General features: G+C 38.0%; 1 protein-coding gene across 5 annotated transcripts in view; it reads left to right on the top strand.

Annotated features, from left to right (window-relative positions):
• The window catches only part of LOC106883714 (uncharacterized), a 63,429-nt gene extending 52,034 nt beyond the window's left edge, over window positions 1-11,395 (top strand). For 2 of the 5 annotated variants that reach the window (XM_089339620.1, XM_089339619.1), the window contains exons 13-24: window positions 50-129; window positions 541-607; window positions 705-809; window positions 921-1,048; window positions 1,647-1,705; window positions 3,956-4,033; window positions 5,208-6,518; window positions 7,703-7,765; window positions 8,593-8,636; window positions 8,923-9,050; window positions 9,907-10,193; window positions 11,055-11,239. In XM_089339620.1, the coding sequence (XP_089195746.1) occupies window positions 50-129; window positions 541-607; window positions 705-809; window positions 921-1,048; window positions 1,647-1,705; window positions 3,956-4,033; window positions 5,208-6,518; window positions 7,703-7,765; window positions 8,593-8,636; window positions 8,923-9,050; window positions 9,907-10,193; window positions 11,055-11,138 (2,434 nt within the window). In that variant the 3' untranslated portion in view covers window positions 11,139-11,239. Of the gene's footprint in view, window positions 1-49; window positions 130-540; window positions 608-704; window positions 810-920; window positions 1,049-1,646; window positions 1,706-3,955; window positions 4,034-5,207; window positions 6,519-7,702; window positions 7,766-8,592; window positions 8,637-8,922; window positions 9,051-9,906; window positions 10,194-11,054 lie in introns of all 5 variants that reach the window. The other 3 variants (XM_089339622.1, XM_089339621.1, XM_089339623.1) reach the window with 2 other exon arrangements.
• The last annotated feature ends 6,301 nt before the right edge of the window (window positions 11,396-17,696 follow it).

Here is a 17,696-nt window from a genome sequence, read left to right as displayed (position 1 = left end):
TGTTTTCCTATTTTACCGTCTGAAACTCTTTATTTTCTCTTTTGTCCAGTGTCTGGTCAAATTTGTCTAAATTGCTGAACATGGTACAAGAACAACCAGTGAACGGAGAATGTCTTGACCTCTCACAATGTAAGTTATTCTGAACGTCATTTAACCATTCTGATACCAACCGAGGTTGACTTTGCCCTTCATCCTTTCGAGGTCGATAAATAAAGTACCAGTTATGCACTGAGGTAGATGTAATCGACTTAACCCCATTGTCTGTCCTTGTCTGTCCCCTGTTTAGCCCCCTGTAGGCAATAGAGAAATAAATTAACTGAAGTAAAGGCAGTGTATTTCAACAGAAATATGGTAACAAAAAGGTTAATGTCTGTTGAGTTCCTCTTCCTTTCCTGCTCCTCTCCCCCTTTGGGGGGAGGGCCCTATTTATCCTTTCCTTTCACTCTGTCTTCCTTTCCTGCTGACCCTTAGACCCAGTCTTTCATACTTGGTCATTTAACTTTTCCTCGTTTCACTTAATATTTTCTCTCTTTTTTCCAGATTTTGATGTCCCCTTACCTGAAGATTATGATCTAAGGTGCTTTCAACCAATTGAAAAAGCACACAGGTAAGTGTTTTCTCACTCTTCAGTTTTCTCCTCTTCAAAACTCTCTTCAACTCTTTACGAACCCTGCCATTTGTCTCTCTCTGTTTTCTCTGTACAGTAATTACAGCTTTGATGCCGAAACTGTTCCGACCGAGATAGAAATACAACTCCGAGCTTTACGCTTGATTAATCATGGCAAATGGATTGTTGAGAAATGTTCAGAGTAAGTTGAAATCTTGTCTTTTCTCTTTCTCTCTCTCTCTCTCTCTCTTTCTCTCTCTTCACTTTCATCCCTTCTCAACTTTTCCACGGTCTTTTTCTTTTTCTCGTGAAGTCTGCGGCTCTTATCAATGCAAGTGAACAAGTCTGGCCGACTACACTTTCAGTTCCCTGGAGGTCAGCAACCAGTGACACAGTACAGGACATTGTACATCAATACCGCTGATGGCAAAGAAAACAAAGGTATGTCAGGTCAGCTGGACTTTTAGCAGGTTCAAGCATGTGTGTGTGTGTGTGTGTGTGTGTGTGTGTGTGTAGGGTGATGTAAATAGTAGTGTGTGTATGGGTTGTAAACGGTACTGCATGTATGTGTGTATAGTAACTGGTAGTGTGCATGTGTCCTAATAGGTTGTGTGTGTGTGCCCTGACTGATAGTGTGTATATATATGTGTGTGTGTGTCCATCCGCCCTAAGTAGTATTTTGTATGTGTATGTGTTCTAACTTGTAGTGTGTATATGTGAGTGTTGGTGTGTCCTAAATGATAGTGTGTATATGTGAGTGTTGGTGTGTCCTAAATGATAGTGTGTATATTTGAGTGTGTATGTGTCATAATTGTTAGTGTTTCTATGTCTGTCCTAACTAATAGTTTGTGTATGTGAGTGTGTCCCCTATATACTATTATGTGTGTGTGTATGTCACAACTGTAGTATGTGTGGGTATTGAAACTAGTAGCATGTTTCTGTGGTGTGTGTGTGTGTGTGTGTATTTGTGTGTATATACACATACATACATATGAGTTTATTCATGTACATTATTATACAACTATTCCTCTGTCCTCAGGTGATATTGGTCATTGTAATGTTGACAAACAGTCAAGCAGACAAAATGTTGCCATCCAGGTCAGTAAGCTCCTCTCTTTTCACTTTCTCACTCCCAATATATAATTAAATCTTCATCTTAATTCATATTAGCTAATTAAATATTTATTCTATATACTGATGCTATGTGCTAGTAATGAAGTAAATGGTACATTTAATTAGATCCACAACAATCAGAGATAATGTGAAGCAAGCCTCTACCTGGTCTCCAATACTGCTAGAAATATTAGCTAAATCTTCCTCGAATCACATCTGAAAGTATTAGCTCTTTTGTTATCTCGTTTTTCTATTTAAATACACTACCTTTAATTAACTTTGAAAATTATGAAGAATTTGATAAACTAACTTTGTCATTATTAAGCTGATATTTGGAACATAAATACACCACTCTTATACTGGCACCTACACACCCACATTCACTCCTATTTCCTTTTCTTTACTCCTTCTAGAACGGCATTCCCACCTAATTTCTAGCCTTCAACTTTTTTTTTTTTTTTTTTTTGTGGTTTCATTGACTATTTTTCTTTCTCACTCATTCACTGTTTCTCTCTTCTGATGAAAGACTGATCTCCCAAACGTTACAACAATGTCTCTTTCTATTAGAGTGTTCTGCTAACAATTAACCAGGCTTTGCTTCTCCCTTGTTGTCTTGTCCCCTTCATCATTCATTGCATTTACATACGTGTATATATATATATATATATATATATATATATATATGCGAGTAAAAATAAATACAAAAAAGGTGGGGTTTTTTGTATGATTGTGTATAGAGGAATATATTATTTTGCTTAAAAGAGTTCCAACACTGTCTGTTTTTTATGTTTTATTTATATTCCTGCAGAACTAATGTGGGGTATAGAATATGGAATATACAATATATAATATGATATACAATATAAAATAAAATAAAATAAAAATGGAAGGCACCATGAAAGAAAGTATTGAATGTAGATGAAATATTGAGTGTTCAATATAAAGGATCAAATATATAAATATATATATATATATATAGTTTTAGGGAAAATAACCAATTTTCAAGAACTCATCGATGAAAATCCACTATCACATATAGAAAAATTAATAAGGCTCAATTTAATTTTAATTTTTTATAAATTGATTTTAATTGAGTTTTTTACCTGTAATTTTGGATTTTGTCCCTAATATTATTATATATATATATATATATATATATATATTTTCTCGCTGGATTGCCTGTTCGTTTCTCTTTTTGTCATCTGTGATTTTATTTTTGATCTTCTATATCAATGAAGATATTTCCTCCGTCTGTCTACTTTTCTCTCTACAAAACGGAAAGTCACATTCCGGAACAATCGTTTTAACGAGTTGTATTTATTTATCACCCGACGAGACACATCTGCACCACCAGATGCTCCTGAACCAGTTGAGTGTCCCACCCACGAGGAATCAATGCTAGATGTGTCGAAACAATTGTCGTGATTAATAATATATTCCATCTTCTGTCCTTCATTTGCTATACATATATGTCTTATTGAAGCACAGTTCCACAGCTGGATTCCATTTTTGTCAGCAAGCCTTGAGTTTCAAGTGGAGTATTTTTCATTCCATTAGTCTTTATGTATTGAAACAAATGAAACTGCTAAGTTACAGGATATATTATTCACAGAAGATGCAAATAATCATCACCATTTTTGCTAATGCATGTGGATATTCTACCTCTCACTGTCTCTCCTCTCTCTCTCTCTCTCTCTCTCATGCACATACATGTATGTATATGTACGATGGCCTTCTGCACATTTTCTGTAAAATTTCACTCCTAAGTCGTTGGTTAGTCCAGGGCTTTAATAAAAAAAACACTGTTTCCAATGCTGTGTCAGAAGCAAATTACATTACCAAATAACTGTGTGTGCATGCACACACACACACACACACACACACACACACACACACACACACACACACACCTACATGCAAATACACACATGCAAGCATGCACATACTCACACAATACATATATGTACAATCATACCTACATTCAGGCAAACACACACATATATATAAACATACATAGATCCAAACACATACATATACACACACAGCTACACTTATGCACACATATATACACAATGATGCATATAAGCTAACACACACACACATGAGCATGCATACATAAAATCTTCCTTCTCCTTCTCCTCCTCCTCCTCCCTAACAAAGAACTCCTGAACTGCTGCCGTATGAATGGTTTTGCCATGCCTCCAGTAAATATATTCTTATTTCCTTCTACTTCAGGCAATTATCCAGAAACAGAACCAAATCACTGACAAAAACTCACCTGACAAAGAAGTCAAAAACATTAATAAGCAATTGGTAAATATCCTCACACACACACACACACACATACACACACACATGCATGTCTACCAAATCCCATGTGCAATGTAATGGTAATGGTCGTTTGAAGCCTAAATTAACAGACAAGTTCTAAGACAAGCTGCCTTGCAATTTTGCAATCGGATCACATATGGAATCGTGCAGATACAAAGCCACTTTCTGCTAATGACATGGTTATATATATGTAATCATCATCATTTAATGTCCATTTTCCATGCTGGCATGGGTTGGACAGTCTGACCAGAGCTGGCAAGGAGGAGAGCTGCACGAGGTTCCAGTCTGATTTGGCCTGGTTTCTATGGCGAGATGCCCTTTATAATACTAACCACTTTACAGAGTGTGCTGGATGCTTTTTATGTGGCACCAACACAGTGCTCTTGTAAGCCAATCCTCTTCAGCAGTGGAGAGTGGCATTGAGACTTCAGCTGTGGAGGACACCAGATATATATATATATATATATATATATATACAGGAAAATGTGCAAAAATTCTGTGCGTGTGTGTGCATGTGTGTGTGTGTTTGTTTTGGGTCTAAAAACTGTTGTTTGTATTTGTGTTATTTTTTTATGTCCTGTAACTTAGAAGTTTAACAAACAGGGTCTAATATATACCAGTCTGAATATAAGTTCTGGGGTTGTTAGTATCAGCTAAAATATAAAAGGATGAAGTGTGTCCCACCACGACCACAATCCACTGATTGAAACAACAAAATAGAAACAAAAACCCCAAAAACACAGTATCATTATAGTTTCACGTGTTTTCTATGCTTGTATACACACAGCATCTCCCCCCTCCTGTCGTGGCCCCTGCTTCATGAGACCAGTCCTCCCTAATTCTTTCTCTTTCGTGAGCTCCTTCCACTCGGTTCACTTAGCACTTCTTCGTACAACTGTCCCCTTTCATGCACATCACACATCCGTACCTGTCCAGCATGTGGTTTACTGTCTGTTATGTAACAGAACTTGATTTCATGGTTCAGTATGTTAGATCAATCTGGTTTAATGGTTAAATATGGCAATATACGACAGAAAGGGAATTAGTAGATAATAATAATATTGGTACATGATAGAACGTGCAACTTACCTATTAAACGTGGTGCTATACAAGATGTGATTTAATGGTGTCTCTTTGGTTTTCTCTTCCATTTCAGATGAAAATTCCAACGGATAACCAGAGCAAAGGGTGCAACATAAACCCTCACCGTTACTTACTTGGTGTTCCGACTACCGATCCCCAGTTCATGAAACCTGGTGGCAACCGCCCAGTCTCCATAGCTCCCACGCCGCAGTCCGTAAGCAAGGCCAATGTTGCCCCACACCCGACAGCTCCCTCCCCTCTACCTCTGGATCTTCTGCCCCCATCTCCCACCCCGAACAGCGTCAACACGAACCAGTTTTCTTCATCACTTCAGTATAGAGGCCCGAGTCCATCATTTCCTTCCCACATTGCTTTGTCCTCAGCAAACGTTCGGCTACAGCAACAGCAGCAACTGCAGCAGCAGCAGCAGCAACAACAGCAGCAGCAGCAGCAGCAACTGCATTCTCAGCAAGCTCCGCAGCAATCCTACCCTTCCGTCAACCAGACTCAGTTTCCGAGAAGAGGTCCTTTCCTGCCACATCAAACAACCCAACCGCCTCAAATGCAAAGCGGGTTGAACGAACGCTACCCTGGCACCACGGGTCACCTGAACCGCATTGCTCTCACTGCCGGAGCGCACTTACCCACGCAATCGCAGCCCCCTGATAACTCACCGTACTCGAATGCAACCGTGGTCAACTCGACCGCCCCGAACCCCTATTCAACCGCAGGCATAGTCAGAGCTCCACAGCCAGGTCCGCCCCCGCCCCCACCCCAACAGACCCCTCTCTCTTCTACTGTCCAGTCTACTGCTGTCACTGGTCCAGCCCAAGTCCCCTCACTGGCACAGAACTTCCCTTCCTCTCAGTCATTCTTGCCGCCATCATCAAAGTTCCCCGCTGCAGTCCCCACTCAGTCTGCAAACAGTGGGGGACCCTTGAGTAATCACCAGTTCCTGAATTTTACAAACCAGCCTTCCCCACCTGGGCCGCCTGCTCCTCCTCACTACCCACAGGCTTTCGGCCCTTCGGCTGGCGAAACCCTGAAAGGGCAGAAGTCGTCTAGCAGTATGCAATGCCAGAAGTCGACGCCATCACCCATTGGGGGTCCATTGAGTGGACCCCAACAGAACCCTTCTCCACAGCAGCAGCAAGGTTTGGGGCAATCAGCAGCAGCATCAGCAGCAGCACAGAGTCAAGTGCACCCAGACACTCTAAATAAGTCATTGCTGAACTCATTGTCACAAAGTTTAGCCCTATCTCTAGCCGAGGGTTGTTCTCCCACTGAGGACATGGAACATAGCGAGCTTCAACAACCGTGTGATGACTTCACTACGGATCCTTCAGACATCTTGGGTGGTTTCTCTCATTTAGTTGCTATTCAGGTTAGTCTTAACCAGTTCTTTATCTATCTCTGTCTGTTTGCCTTTCTCTTTCTCTCTATCAATCTGTCTACCTATCTATCTATCTATCTATCTATCTGTCTGTCTGTCTCTCTCTATCTGTCTCTCTCTCTATCTATCTACCTATCTACCTATCTACCTATCTATCTATCTATCTGTCTGTCTGTCTACCTGTCTGTCTGTTTCTCTCTATCTGTCTATCTCTCTATCTATCTGTCTGTCTCTCTCTATCTATCTACCTACCTATCTATCTATCTATCTATCTACCTACCTACCTACCTACCTATCTATCTATCTATCTATCTATCTACCTATCTATCTATCTATCTACCTATCTATCTATCTACCTATCTATCTATCTATCTATCTCCATCTACCTACCTACCTATCTGTCTGTCTTTCGTATCTACCTACCTACACCTACTTCTCTATCTATCCTTCATTTGCTCTGTCTATCTGTCTTTCCCTCACATCTGATTTCTCACTCTTTTTTCTGTCTCTCTCCTCCTCCTCCTCTCTTGTTATCTGTCTGTCTATCTATTGCTCTCTTATTCACAATGTGTCTGCCTTGTTTATCTTCCCTTTGTGAGCTCTCCCCATTCTTTCCTCATTTTGTTTATGACCATATCTAGCTATAAAGATGTGTCATTGAACTATAAAGATATGATCCACTTTGCATCCAAAATTGTGTGGTTTAGCTCACTTCCCAACCACATGGTTCTGTGTTCAGTTCCACTGCAAGGCACCTTGAGCAAGTGTCTTCTACTATAACCCTGAGCCAACCCAAAGCCTTGTGAGTGGATTTGGTAGACGGAAACTGAAAAAAGCTCATCATGCAGGCAGTGCCCTTTGTTTCCAGTCTTCCCTGAAAACATGTCCAACCATGAGGGAATTAGGTGAGGATTGGTGACGGGAAGAGCATCCACCCATAGAAAATCTGCCACAATAAATTCTGTCCAGCCATGTAAGCGTTTAAGAATGGATGTTAAAATGATGGTGATGGCGATGAAATACTTGTCTCCAATGATTAGCCACTCCTTATATGCCCTTCCCTTCGAAAAATAATGATAAATAAAAATAGATTTAAAACTTTATTAAGAAAATTTTTTATGTAATCTAAATTAATTCTATACAACTAATTTCTGTGTATTTTTTCTCGTTTGCAGCCACCTAAACCCAGCCAGCTTGATTTTCTAGCTTCTTCGAAACCCTTCCAAGGACACGCTGAAGTAAGTGGAAACTCACTTAAATATGAATGTTTTATGCTTAACCCTTTAGCATTTAATCTGGCCATATCCAGCCCAAATAGTCTACCTATTTTATGCTCGTACTGGTCAGATCCAACCTCTCACACATATCCTACAATGTCATTCTAAAAACAAGCAGTCACATCAAAATCTTGAAGCTACAATGTATATATACATATGACAGGATTCCATACAATCTCCATCTACCAAAATCAATCACAAAGCTTTGTCCAGCTCCAGGGACTGGACCTGAAACCACGTGGTTGCTCCTTAACCCATTCATGCCTATGCCTGAATGTGTATGTGTTGGTATGGGGTGTAAAAATCAGTGCGTTGAACAAAGATACTTGCAGGTATTATGATGAATCTTGGTTGTTTTTTTTTTAACACCTGGTCAGCTTTTATCTTTTGAATAGATATTGTAGGGCCGTGTGTAGGTAGGGAACCAGGATCTCCCCACACACTGATCAACTGTTTGTTGTGTAGCAACATAGCTAAGTGATTTGGACTGACTGGGAAGTAAGGAATCCAGTGTGGTCACATGTGAGGATGTGCCATATCTTCTTGACAGACAGATTTTCTATAAATCTATGGCGGAAACGACCAAGGTGTGTGTGTGTGTGTAGGTGTGTAGTAAGAGGTAGGGTGACAAGAAAACTGTTGATTTCTATGTCTTCAGGATTGCTAATTATCAGCAAGGTACTAGATTGAGTTACATGCTAGGTAAGCCATCATCATCATCATAACTAATTGCTATAAGTATCATCACTGTCTCTTATTAATCGTCTTTTATTTTCTGATTTAATTAGGGAGTTCCGAAACCTGACAGTCCCTTAGCAGCATCAGAGAAAAGGTGAGTAGTGTGCATGCGCACTCTTTCTTTCCCCCCCCCCTCCCCCGCCTACACACATTACTGCTATCACAACCACCACCACCACCACTACTACTACTATCATTACTATCACCACCACTACTATTATTAATACTAATATTACTATTACTACTACAACCACAACCATTCATCAGCAACACCATCACCACCACCAACATCATTATCATCACCACCACCACCACCACCATCATCATTATGTAACATTGATATATATATAAATATGTATGTCTGTGTGTCTCTTTTCCAGTTTACTTGGTACTGAAGGAGAATGTCTGTCAGGTCCCAGTCATGAAATGAACTCACAACCTGGAACTTACTCCCTGTTTAGTTCCTCACCTTGGTCAGTCCATATCACTGCTGCCGGAGATTCTAAGAGTAAGTACAAAACACACACACACACACACACACACACACACACACACACGGTATTGCCTGTTGGACAGAGGTAAGATGTTTGACAGGCGAGGCAGGTGGGCCATTATTGGGGAGGGAAAGGTTTGATTGAGAAATTTGTTACTTCCCAAATATGTGAAGATGTGTGGCCTTAGTGGTTAGGGCGTTGCACTTACAATCGCGAGATCGTGGGTTCAATTCCCAGACTGAGCAGTGCGATGGGTTTTTGAGCAAAACACTTTGTTTCACACTGCTCCTGTCCACTCTGCTGGCAAAAATGGGTAATCCTGCGACAGACTGAACTCCTGGTCAGAGGGAGTGTTGGCCTGCTTGCCTGGCCAGCAGGGTGGCATCATTTGAAAGCTAAAAAAAAACCATGTAAAGCGCATTGTGACCAGCGATGTATAACAACATTTGATAGTCTGGTTGATCTCAGTAAACAGAAACTGTTTACTTTAAATTTGATTCCTGATAAACTCATGTTTATCTTTGACATTACCTGCAATCTCTGAGCATAATATGCTTGCATGTGTATGTCCAGGGTTAAAACATGGGTAATTATACCAGTAGTATAATGGATTCTTTTATCCCTGAGACGCTCATTCCAACCTCTAACTCTATTAACCTATATATATATATATGCACATACACGGTGGGCTTCTTTCGGTTTCCATCTACTCAATCCACTCTCAAGGCTTTGCTTGGCCTGAAGCTGTAGTAGAAGAAACAATAGGACTGAACCCAAAACCATGTAGCTGGGAAGCAAGCTTTTTACCACACAGCCAAACCACTCCTGCGCCTCTCCTTTCATTTATCTATTTTATATTTCTACTTGAAGGTCTGGGATCATCTCCGTTCTCATCGCAGGCAAGTAGCATCCGCAACTCACCGGACCCGTTATCCGAGACCTACTGCACCGAATCCAGCATGGTGACCCCAACTTTTGCCAGTGGCTTCGGTTTCTCCTTTTCATCTGCCAACGACCACTGGGGTTCTTCACCACCGGCCCCGGCACCTCTTCAGTCTACTCCACCTAATGCTGCTGCTGCTGCTCCCCCCCCTCCAGTGCCCACAGGACCTCCTGGAGGAGCCACGTCGTCATACTTATTCCAGGGAAACCTCCAAGTAAGAGGATTCTCTTTGTTTTGGTTTGGTTTGAAAATGAAACAAAAAAAAAACAAAATTGTCAAAACAACATAAGTAAACAACCTTTTACGTTGGTTTTAGAAGCGTTGAATATGTATCGTATTGTGCAACCAAGAAAGTAATATTTTAAACACAGCATGGCTGTGAAAACAGCAAAAAGATTTGGTGTTATTACCCTTATAAGGGAGGCGCAATGGCCCAGTGGTTAGGGCAGCGGACTCGCGGTCATAGGATTGCGGTTACGATTCCCAGACCGGGCGTTGTAAGTGTTTATTGAGCGAAAGCACTTAAAACTCCACGAGACTCTGGCAGGGGATGGTGTCGAACCCTGCTGGACTCTTTCACCACAGCTTTCTCTCACTCTTACTTCCTGTTTCTGTGGTACCTGTATTTCAAAGGGGCCAGCCTTGTCACACTGTGTCACGCTGAATATCCCCGAGAACTACGTTAAGGGTACACGTGTCTGTGGAGTGCTCAGCCACTTGCACATTAATTTCATGAGCAGGCTGTTCCGTTGATCGGATCAACTGGAACCCTCAACATCGTAAGCGATGGAGTACCAACAACAACCCTTATAAGATGGTAAAAAAGTTGTCAACAGACAATCCCACGGCTGTTTGTTGACATCTTTTTTTCCACCTTATAAAGGTAATAATATCCAATCTGTCTGCTGTTTCCACGCCTATATTGCATTCAAAATATTACCTTTTTGTCTGTACCAAAAATTGTTGATTTTTTTTTTTCTAATTTTTTATCTTTTTCTTTTTAGCAAGAACAGTCTGCAGTTGAACCCAGATCACCGTATCTTAAATTTTCTTTTTCCGATTGCTTTCCTTGCAGTCTCTCTGGTCTGTTGCTGGTCCCTCACCACTGAAGAAGCTTCTGGAAGTTCAGAAACAACAACGTCAGAACGACCCCCATTGAAAGTAAAGATTGGCCATTGCAGGACAAAGACGCTGCTGTGTTTTGTACAACAAAATTCTGGTGCTCCAGCTGGACTGCCACCCTTGTTGAAAAAAGAAAAAGGGAGAAGGCCACTCTGAGTTTCTCACTACCACTGGCCGCTGGTCAGGTTAATTCCTCTAGTAGGACAATGTCCTATTTTGGAAGTTACCGCTACACATTGGGATGGAGAAGGCCGAACCATGTCCACCTGCTTCCAGCCTAGCATTGACCAATAGTATTTTTGGGGATCATTTTTAAGAAAATAAATGGAAAAAAAAAGTATATCATTATATATATATATATATATATATATATATATATGTACGTATCTTTAAATATACATATATATGTGTGTGTGTGTGTAATGTTTATATCTATAAATATATATATATATGTATGTATGTATCCATAAATATAAATATATGTACTTGTGTGTGTGTGTGTGTATATATGTGTAGCATGTATCTATCTATCTCTCTGTCGAAATATGTATATACATATACACACACATACACACGTGTATGTTTATATATATATATACATATATAGGTATATGCATGCATACGTACATATATATACACACACATATATGCACATAATGATAAATTTTAATTTCCCCCCCAAAAAACTAAACATTTTTTTGTCTTTTTTATTTTGTGAAATTTAACGGCAAAAAATTGAAAGTCAACACACATACCAACACATGCACACACACAGACAGATATATATATATATATGTGTATATATATATATATTATATAAAAGCACACTTATAAACATATCTATTATTGTGAAAAGTGAGGAATTTTGAGCATACAGAAGAAAACAAAACAAAAAACATTCTTGAAATATTTTGTGACAATGAGGGAGGATTGAGAGTGGAGGGGGCATTTTTTTTTCCATTTTGCTTTTTTTCCCTGCTTTTTTTTTTTTTTTTCTTGAAACAGAAAAGATATTCAAGAAGAAATTCTAGTACATTCTGTCTACTTTTCAACAGTTTATTTTTTTTTATGATTTTTTGGAAAATTTTTTCATTTTTTTTTCTCTTGGTAGTAGAGCTGTATTTTTCATTTTTGATTTTTTTTTCGTTTTTTTTTTTTTCAAAGAAGAAAGGGGAGGGAGTTCTAGCTTTGTTTGTTTTTTTTTTTTTTGATATGTATTTTTTAAATATATATATATATATATATATATATTTTCTTTTTTGGGGGTTTTTGCTTTTCCTTCCTTCCTTCCTTTCTTCCTTCCAAAAATCCCAAGACCAGTAAAGAAATAAAAGCAAAATCAACCAAACAAACAAACAAACAAGCAAACCAAAAAAAAAAAGCTAAAAAGAAATTATCAAAAAAAAAAAATTAAAATGTATGATAAAAGCTACTCCCCTTCATTCACCCCCACCCAACAACAAAAAAATATATGAAACAAAACAACAACAAAGAAAAAAAAGAAACGGTTCTCCCCCCCCCCCCCTGAAAAAAAAAAAGAATTATATATGAAATGCACCAAACTATTATTAGCGAACTGTTTTGGTCTCCAGTCTGTTAATAGTCACTAAAAGCAACCAACTACGACTCCTGCAGCAGCAGCAACAACAACAACAAGTGGTGGCAGAAGGAGGGAGTGATTTTTATTGACCAAAAGCAATTACAGATAAAGACAAAGAGAGAAAAAAAAAGGGGGGGGAAATGCGAGAATTTTGTTTTGCGTTTTGGTTGTTTTCTAATATCGCTCCCTCCCTCCCTCTTCCCTATATCTCCCCCCCCCCAACTGTAAAAAAAAACGGAAACCAAAGGAGGGTGGGGTTGGATAGAGCACCAGTGTAGCCACCACCAAAAACTACTATTATCGTCATCATCGTCATCATTGTCACCACCACCACCTTTTGTCATTACATTGTGTAAATATGCATGTAGCTGCATGTGAGATAGGGTTTCTCTGCATATCTACATAGATGTATGTGTATGTATATATATATATATATATATATATATATATATATATATACATACATACATATATATAAAGATGGACAGACACGTGTGTGTGTATATATATGTAAAAATATGTACATGTGTGTATATGAATACATATATATATATATATATGACACACACACATAAATATGTATATGAATTTATATTTGTTGTGTGTGTATATATATATATATCTGCATATGCATACATATATGTGTCTATATATAATATATGCCTATGTGTATATTTTTATGTATAAGCATATATGCATAGATACATATATATTTTATGTCTTGTGGTGTATACACATATATATGACACACACACATATATATATATATATATGTACACAAATATATATATAAATAATATAATGTTTATGAATATGTGCATATATATTATATATATATATAATGTATATATATGTATATATGTATATATATATATATATATATATATAATGTATATGCACATATTCATAAACATCTGAGCAGAAAACATGCATCTGTGTTTACATGCTTTCGTGTGTGTGTATATATACATGTCTATATATGTGCTTGTGTAGATATGTGCACACAGCCACACTTCCAGTTACGTGGACATATTTTGTTTGTGTGCATATGCTTACACCGGCCGAACGGCAAACGAAAGTCTAATTCAAGTAGTAGTTGTAGTAGCAGTAGTAGTTGTAGTAGTAAACGTGGTAGTAGTAACAACAGCAACAACAACAACAAAGGTGATGATGAGGATGATGATGATACTGTTGCTGCTGTTTCTGTTGATGGTGATGGTGTTAAAAATTGCATCTGCTTTTTATAAAGAAAATGTGTACTGCAAAAAAATAAAATTAAAAAAAAAAAACAAAACAAAAAACCCCCCAATTTGATGGGCTGCTGGGAGAAATTGAAATGATGTAATACCACACACACACACACACAGGTAACCATAGGCAAACTACACACACACACACACACACACACATAAATCTTTTTCCTTGCCTTCCTGCTCTCTGTATTATTAAGTATTTCTTCTTTAACCTTGTTTTGTGAAGAAATATTTTATAGGTTTATGGTCAGGGGTAAGTGGGGGGGGGGGGGGGAATAGCATTTAAAAAAATAAAAAAATAAAATAAAATTTCACTAGATGTTGGTTTTGTCAAAGTTTCTGCTCTTTGTGTCTGTCTGCCGTTTGTCATAATCACCACCACCATCATCATCATCATCATCATCATTATTATTCTTATTCTCGTAATTGCCAAGTTAAAAGCATGGTAGTGGAGATTGATGTGTTGCAGAGGGGTAACAAGTTGTATATCAGTTCCTTCCCATGATCCATTAGCTCAGAAATCTAAATGTAGTCTGCTGAAATTGTAGATATACCACTGCTTGGTACCCTTGGTTTTGATTTCATCATCAACTCTTTGGGAAATTTTGAACAAAATCAGATTGCTATTATTTTAGAAATTTTATTATTATTATTAGAGCACACTGAGCAAAATACTTGGCAGTATTTTGTTCATTTTTATGTTCTGAGTTCAAATTCTGCCAAGGTCAACTTTATCTTTCATCCTTTCGGGGTCGATAAATTAGGTACCAGTGAAATACTGGCGTCGATGTAATTGACTATCCTTCTCTCCAAAATTTCAGGTTTTGTGCCTGTATTAGAAAGGATTATTATTATTATTATTATTGAATGTTAGCATGTCAGACAAAATGCTTAGCAGTGTTTTTTCTGGCACTTTACGTTTTGAGTTCAAATTCTGCCGGGGTCAACTTTGCCTTCCTACCTTTTGAGATCGATAAAATAAGTACCAGTTGAACACCAGGGTCAACTTACCATTTTCCTAGTATTGCTGGCCTTGTGCCAAAATTTGAAACTAGTATTATTATTATTATCATAGAATGTTATAATTTTTTATCTCCAATTATAACTTATCAAAACCACACACACACACACACACACACATTGTGTGTGTGTTAGTATATAATTGTTTGTTCCAAATGCATGCTATTTGAGTAAGTGAAACTGAAGTTGTAATGTTCATGCCTCTCCCTAGAGTTTTATTAGCGAGGGGTGTTAGGTGAAGTGTAATCTTAGCTAAAATTTGAAACCACGTCAACTGTAGTCTGCCGTATGTATCAGCTAGTATTCATTTGTATTAACGATAATGTACCAGCAGTATTGATTTGTATTAACGATAATGACACATACATAAGACTACAGATGTTGAGAAGTCCCCAGTACTTCACTGGTACTATTTTTATTCATTTCCAAAACAGATAGGAAATGAAAATAATAATAATAATTTTTTTTTTTTTCAGTTGCATGGCACCCTACCTGTTACCATCTTTAGATGCAAAATCTTGCTGTCCCTTGATGTCTCTGATTGAAATTTGGGTCCCGCATGTATAAACTAAATCAAATCCTAATAATAATAATAAAAATAATGCTAATGATAACCACTTTTCCCCGTTTCTTAGGTTGAATGGATGTGAGATGAGTTACGTTTTGAATTCAAGTTGATAGATTAAATGCATTCTTAGCCTGATGCACATGTGTGTAATATGTATATGTCTCTGCATTTTTTTGCAGTGATACAAATGCACATTATAGTTTATACATGCCTGAAAGTATGTTTGTGTGTGTATACATATAAATATGTATGTATATGCACACATGCATGTGCATTTGCAGCAACTACCATTCTTGTTTGTTGCACTGCTGTAATTCTACCTTGTGCCAGTTACCCACTTACCAATCACAGAGCCCCTCTTCCGTCCGTCTCTAGAATCTCGCCCCCTCAACTACTACTTACCCGACCCAAACATGACACTTTTGATTATTATTAAAAATAAATCTATCCTATCCTATCCATTTTTTTTTCTTTTGTGATGTGGTTTCTTTCTAAGTCACATAGTTGTATTTCTTCCTCTCCTTGTTCTCCCCATCAGCCCTACATCCTCTCTTCCCTTCTCTCTCTAACATCTGCAACAACAGTATTATTAATAATAATAACAACAACAACAACAACTAGTGGGCCCCTTGAGAATTCCATGGTGTAAGACAGCATATTTTAAAATATTATATTAAACACAAGCAAGGAATTTCAAAAAATTCTTTGGAAATTCTGCCAGTTAATCAAATCTGTACTTTCACTAATGGAAATAAACTTGGGTGGTGTTGCTTCTTTTAGTATGTTTGACAGATATGATGTGCTTTTATAGATTAAGGAAATAAAAACTTATTTGTGTATATATATATAAACTATTTTCATGGTCCAGATATCTCCAAAGCTCAGTCCAAGTTATTTTACCAATTGAGATTATTTCCATTTCATTTCAGTTCAGTGATCTATCTATTTGCATAACTATTGATATATCTGTAGATTGAGCTGCCTTCCTACCCAAATCTCATTTGTCTAAGTAACTATATTATCTTCTTTCTCTTCTGCTGATGTGTGTATCTGTTTATTTTCATAATACCGATAAGCATTTAAACCTAACAAAAAAAAGAAGAAAAATTATGGCAGTGCTCCAACATGGCCACAGGTCTTTGTCTGGAACACATAAAAGATAAAAATGTAACATCTACAGCTATTTGTCAACCAAGGTTATTTCACTTTCATTTAATTCTATATCATTATATCTTTTAAAGTGTAAATTTATAGATCTTCATGACATTGTTTCATTATGTTAAACATTTTGATTGTGCCTGCGATTTTTACACACAGATGCGGAATCATACAGACCGTCTCCCTCTCTCTAATAATATAGACCTCTCTCTCTCTCTCTCTTCAGTAATATAAATCCTTTTTCTCTCTTTCATGTCTTCCCTTTCTATTTTTCCACTGATTCAGCTATCCTCATTCTGCTTCTTTCTTTGTCTCCTGTTCTCCCCTTCCTCCCTCCCTCTCTCTCTCTATATATATATATATTTCTACATTTGAGTTACAACCTCCCTTGATGATGTAAGCATGACACACAGATGAATCAGGCAGGAACACAGGAACGAGTGGAATACTATAGTAATAATACTCCTTTCTACTAGACACAAGGCCTGACATTGGGGGGGGGGGGGGCTGGTTGATTACATTGATCTTAGTGCTTGACTGGTACTTACTTTATTGGCCCCAAAATAACAAAAGACAAAGTTGACCGTGGCAGGATTTGATCTCAGAACGTAGAAACCAGAATTGTTGCTCAGCATTTTGTTTTGATGCACTAACGATGATTCTGCTGCTCACTGCCTTAGTTGTAGTAGTGATATTTATTCCCTCTTAAAAAATAGATGTGGTGTTAGAACACACAATACTGCAATAGTTACCACAAGACAACCTTTCATGTGGACTTGTGGTGCATATAAGCACTCTTGTTTATATCGCTAGCAGGAGACAATCACTGTCATCGCCGCCGCCAGGACTACCAGAAGATAGGATTTCAGCCTTCTTTGGCCTCGTCAATGGTAGACACCTGACCGCTGGAAATAGTAGTGACCACTCCACTAGCAATTTTCATAGAACCACAATGCCTAATTGCTATATTCTGTGTTCTTTCACAACATCCACTTC

Source organism: Octopus bimaculoides, chromosome 22 (genome assembly GCF_046866305.1).
Source record: "Octopus bimaculoides isolate indiv1 chromosome 22, ASM4686630v1, whole genome shotgun sequence".
Classification (NCBI taxonomy): domain Eukaryota; kingdom Metazoa; phylum Mollusca; class Cephalopoda; order Octopoda; family Octopodidae; genus Octopus; species Octopus bimaculoides.
Note: the sequence above shows the minus strand (reverse complement) of the source record. Positions and strands in the feature narration are given on the sequence as shown.